Raw genomic sequence first — 6,120 nt, forward strand, 5'->3', positions numbered from 1 at the left:
ATTCTAGTAGTAGAGTGCCGTGGTATCGAGATAATGCCCACTGTTTTTTGAAATGCCGCATTGGGCATTTCAAAAAACCGCGCCAAGTACGTTGGTGCTGAATATTTTTCTGACCATTTCTTTTCGAGAAACCGCTCATATTTCCACTCTTTGTAATTAACCTCTCAAAATAACCACACTTTTTATGACCCTTGTCAACCTTCGATGACTCATACGGATTAGCTATACGGTGTTGGAATTAATAAGGCGAAACTAAAAAAACCTTTGAATGTACGAGTAAAAACCCTGATTGTTTGTATCATTCCTGTAAAAAACTTTATCGTCCTCAAATATGTCCTGCTCAACTTCAAGAACATGGCGTCCTTTGTTATTTTCCTTTTTTTTTTAATTCATCAAGGTCAATAAACAACAAATGAGGTCGTGAAATTTTTTCAGCAACAGCACATTGAAATTTTCCAACATTTTTTCCACAACGGCACTTTGAAATTTTTCAACATTTTTTCAATAACAGAACCTTGAATTTTTTCAACCACAGTACGTCGAAATCGTTACTTGGCGCTTTAAAAAAAAAATTTTTTTTTTGGCCCATTTCAGTCATTTTTTAAATTTTAATTATTGACAGATATATCACCGATTATTGACAGAAATGAGGAGAAATGAGGGGACGATTCTCTTTGAATTTTTCTAAACCGTCTCATTTCTTATACCGTTTTTCCTACTTCAAGAACAACGCTTTGAACCGGTTACCTGACGATGCCACTTCAGGAAATTTTTCCTTGGCAAGATTTCAATAATTTATGAAATATGAGTACTAATGGAGGACTCGGAAGAATTCCAATGAATTCTCTCAAGGATAGCATCACGTTTTAAGTAAGAGAATTGCTAGGCTTTTTCTCGTTCGACTAATGACGATTGACAGGTTAGGTACTTCTGGGACAGCGATATGCTGTGATTTTAGTACTATGGATATCCTCCTCGCCATCGGAATATTATTTGAATTTTTTGGCTTTACATTATTCCAATAACAAGAAATAAACCACTTTAGAGTTTCTCGGCCATTGCATTTTTGTAATGCTTAAATCGTCGACATGTATCCAATCACTTTTTTTTATCTCTCAACAAGCAAGTGTAGTGATCATTCATCTCTACATTGCTGTATAATACAGCACAGCTGACGCAATACGACTTATTACATATACTCACTACAGCTGTTGGAACTGCTTTTATCTTCCAATTGCTAGTTTACTGTCTGATATTTTTTTTATTGTACATAAAAATGTCTATTTTGACAATAGCGACTGCGTTACTACCACTTATATTTGTTTTACGTGAGAAGTCTGTGATATGTCCACAAGTATCATAATATTGAACGACATCAGTCCAATGAGGAAAGGATTTATTCATCAATTTATCCAAAGCTATCGGTTGCTTTGTATCTTTTATTGATATAGTTATTCACAAATTCTTCACATTGTAAGTCTTCGTATAATCATATGACTTACATCTATCGAGATGACTTAGATTCTGTTGGATATGTTTTCGTAGACCACCAACATTTTGCCCATATATTCTAAAAATGTGACTGGATCCTGCTCATTTTCTGGGCACGGTGGACCTCCTGCAAACTGCCTCAGCATGCTAGCATCTAAAACCTCTGATCCTTTTATGTATTTGCGGAGGAATTCACGAATCACTGCTGCCTCACCTTCAGGGGTTTGCAATATTTCTTTACATATGATAGAAGAATGGAAGAGATATTGAATGACTGCATTTGCATAACTGGAGCGACCGTCGGCATTACACAAACCGTTAACAGATGGCTTAACATCATTTTTTTCCTTTTTAATATTCGTCTCGTCAATAGATCCAGTTCCAAACGCCCATTGGGTGTCCCATTCCTTCGGCCAATATTTATGAGGCAAAGGGATTTGCGCTAAGTCGGATCGGAATTCAGCTCGGAGTCTATTATATTCCTCAATGGCTGCTGTGGAGGCTTTCGCTGATGATGGATGGAAATTTATTAAATGAATCCCCTCCAGAGTAGATACCCTTGAAAGAGCAATATATGTTTGACCGGAAGAAAATATTGTCTACCCCACATCCATGACAGCATTATGTAAACTCAATCCCTGACTCTTATGAATTTTAATTCCATAACTCTGAGAAATCGGAACCTGGCGTCTTGTAATGTAAGTTTCTTTCATAATCTCGAACTTTACATCCATACGCTCAATCTGACATTCCTGTCCGGATGATAGACGTATGGTTATCGACTGGACCTGCTCCACTGCTTTGTCAATACATTTGGAGACGGAAGTTATAACTCCTATCGTTCTATTCACCAGACCAATGGTAACATCAATGTTTCGTATTATCATAAACTTTGTCCATATTTTAATGGTTATGATTTTTGCCAAGCCAGTAGACGACCGGTCATCTTCTTCCGCCTTGGCGAGGATTCTCTTAGCCGCCGCTTTTAGTCTGGGATTACGACCTTCAATTGAGTCTTCAGCCATAAGTACTATTTTATCAGTGGGAAGCTCTTCCAACATGATAGTATTCAAGCATTCACATTGTTTACGGATTGCCAGTAAACACACGATATCTGGAGGCAAATTTTTCATGTACGAAGGAAGGAGACAAACTCGATTTACTGTATTCGGTGATTTTATATCGAATTTTCGAGTTTCCAATAAATTCATGTCTTCAGCCGTGATTGCACCAACTCTCAATCGGGAAAGAAGATCTCCATAAGCTCGATCTTTCTGTTGCCGCATATTTATCGTTAACTCATAGACTTGAATAGATCTACCCACATATTTATACTACACACGGATCCACATCGTTTTTCTACCTCAATCCATGATAACTTTACATAAGGTGGATCTTGGCGCACAGGTGGAAGTTGAAACAAATCCCCGAAAAAGAGGATGTGTTGCTTACCAAACCAACCATCATTCTCTTCAAATGTGTCAAATATTTCCATGAGCCTCTGATTGATATACAAAAGAGTAGTGTTGGAAACCATTGATATTTCATCAATTATGATGAGTTCAACATCACGCATTTCCTCACGCGTGAGTTTCAACAAATTATCAGATAACTGCCTATATTTTGGAGTATCATCATGTTCTATAGGGAGTTAGAAATATCTGTGGATAGTTAACCATTGATATCGAAAGCTGCTATACCTGTTGGAGCTGTGACTGCTGTTTTCCGATCCATTTCCTTACTAATCCAAGTTCCTATCATTTCAATTAAAATACTTTTCCCTGTACCACCTTCACCACTGACATAGAGATGCAATATTTCATTCTTGGAACATAGTGTATGTTTCACTTTTTCAAAAATTCTTGTTTGGCCAACATTCATTTTTGCCATCATAGCATTCAAATCAATGTTCTTTACTACTTTTTCCTCCATATCATTGAACTCTTTCACAGCTATCTTGCCTTCTTTCGGATCACAACCGACCTGGATCCAAGGAGATTGTGTCTCTTCACCTGCGTGTTCGTTGAGTTCATTACGGATCTGTTCTAAAATGTAATCTAATCCTTTTTGGAAACTCTCCATTTCATTATGATATTCACAGGCTTTAGCAAGAGATTCTTTCTCATTCTCAAAAGCCTCAGTATAGGACGGAAAACATTTTCGCAATTCATCTGTATCACTCCAAGGTTTGAATAGTAATAGCAAAGTGAAGAAATACTTTTCCGGCTCAGTATTAATGTTGTGTCTCCAGTGATTAATCAAGTAACCCCGATCACGTCTCTTCAAAAATAAAGAAGGTTTCAACGTGGAATATTCAATCCCTTTAGTTTTCGGTTTTGTACGAACAACGTCATACCACTTACAAAAGTCGTAGAGACATAACGAATTGAGTTTTTTGGGACGATTAGGATAATAATCTTTAATAAATGAGGGGCAAAAGATATCTGTCGATTTTTTCTCTAATTTCTTTATTTCGTCGTCATTCTTGCCTTTTCGGTTTCGAACCATTCTTACATCCAACCATTTAATGGTGGTGTTCGCATCAATTCCATATAATGAAATTCCCAATAGCGTGTCAGCAGCTTCAAGAGCTCCGAGTTCACGATGTTGGAGAGCCCGCATCCCTGCATTCCACAATTTTTGTCTCACTGTTTTTGTAGATGTCGCTTCTTCAATAACAGTAGACGATTTTGATATTTTGTATTTTGTGGAGTACTTCGTACAGTACTGAGTTAAAAGAGATGAGCTTTCTCCGATAAATTGAATATCCATATTACCTTCCCATGCAACGAGAATTGCTGGATTGTAATCATTAGTGAAAACTTCTTCTTTACTTCGAGGGAGGTCATAGAATCTGGATTTCGTCTTCAATTTCTTTCGACCAGCGATCGAAATGGCAGGATCACGCAATATGAATTTATCAGTTTCAGAACGTGGGAAATCAAATCGACATTTTTTTGTTATTCTTCCAGATTTCTCTGTTTTTGATCGTAAGCAATAACTGTTATGGTTTTGCTTCTGATGCGTTGTAACACGGCGGTATAAAGTTGTAGAAATTCTTTTATCAGGTGTACTGCAAGTAACGTGATTCATAATGAAATCGACTACTTAATTATTGGAATTGATACCGACGATTGGTGCCTCTTCAACGCATATCAATAAATGGAAGTGTTGGGTTCCACGCCCTTGGTGATCTCTTCGCCAAAAATAGTGTATAATTTTTCCAATGGGATGGTCATCTGATAGAAGGAAATCCAGCAGAGCATGAAATTTCATGTCAAGATATATAGATACAGAAACAGGATCTGCTGCGATCACTTCACCATCAGATAAGTTGTCCAAATGCGGAGCATCAATTCTGCGCAGATGTAAAACCATATCTTTCGAATTCCACTCTGCAGGACTGACCGTAAGAAACCATATCGCTGGTCCATAATGTTTAGCCATGCATTTCAAATTGTTCCGTAGTTTGCGTCAGTATTGTTCGGAATTACGAAGACGTTCGAAAAGCGTGTTCATATTCCCTTCCGCCGTTCCGTTTTGTATTTGTTGCAAGTAACTGTCAGCGGTATATTTCTGCCGTGGATTTATCACGTGCAAAGTATGATAAATACCACTGTTGATTTGTCTTATATTAGGACTATTCAACAGATAAAATAAATCTTGTTGGTTTAATCGGAAACGGGGTATTTTTGAGCAGAGACGCATTTTAATATATTCCTGCTCCATAATATGTGTATTGCGTTCTTCACCTTGACCATTTTCGCCATATGGATATAGATCGGGAAAACACAACAAATCCAACTTTTTCAAGTTATAATTCAATGGTATATCTCGTACTTTTTTTATTTGGTATACATTACATGCGGTGTCATTCACTCGTTTATCATGCATTGGATAAACAGTATATTGCTTGAAACGCTGTGGGTCTTCGAAAATCTGAGTAACCATCGGGGATGGTTTAGGAGGATCCTCATCACCTCGAGGCGATAGAACTGCTCCTTCTCCACTTTCATTCCGTTTTCTGTCATTTATTGATTGATTTTCATCGTCAGTCACATCAAGTAACAATTTTTCTCCCCTAGTTTCTTCGTTCACATCTTCCTGACTGACAGTCACAATTTTATTTTGATCATCTGTGTCATCATCTGTATTGTTTCCATCTGATTCTACGTGATATTCAACATCGTCCTTCCATAAACATTTCATCAGATTTTGAGCTGTTTCTGGCAATTCGATATTAGCATACAGAGGATTATGACATTGTAACCATTTCAAGGCTAACAAGACCTTCTCCATATTCACCAATTTCTGCCAAACAATACTTGCCTTGGTAGGAATTCCTCGAATTAAAATATACAACTAATGATCTTTATTAATAGGTTCAGTTGTTGAAGCTATTTTACCAAGGGTTTCTTCCATTGGCAACAGCAAGTGAAACGTCTGGCCTTTCAGTTTCTGGATTCGCATAGTGGTACGTTCCTTTTTTGGACTGTTCCCCCTCTCTGCACAACTTGAAATACCTTCGCTCTTTGAAGAAGTAATTCCTCATAGTCATTCAAATTTCTTATCTCCTCAGGGACATCGCCTACGGTTTGATTATTCAAAATGCAAGTCGATGGTAACTGA

At 37.4% G+C, this 6,120-nt stretch overlaps 1 protein-coding gene across 1 annotated transcript; it reads right to left on the reverse strand.

Moving 5' to 3' along the window:
- Positions 1-2,090: 2,090 nt before the first annotated feature.
- Positions 2,091-2,777, reverse strand: LOC107046532 (ATP-dependent DNA helicase PIF1-like). The gene has a single exon (XM_015269157.1). The coding sequence runs from the start codon at positions 2,775-2,777 to the stop codon at positions 2,091-2,093; it is 687 nt and encodes a 228-aa protein (XP_015124643.1).
- Positions 2,778-6,120: the final 3,343 nt, after the last annotated feature.

Source organism: Diachasma alloeum, unplaced genomic scaffold (assembly GCF_001412515.2).
Source record: "Diachasma alloeum isolate Michigan unplaced genomic scaffold, Dall2.0 Dall_scaffold_01484, whole genome shotgun sequence".
NCBI lineage: Eukaryota > Metazoa > Arthropoda > Insecta > Hymenoptera > Braconidae > Diachasma > Diachasma alloeum.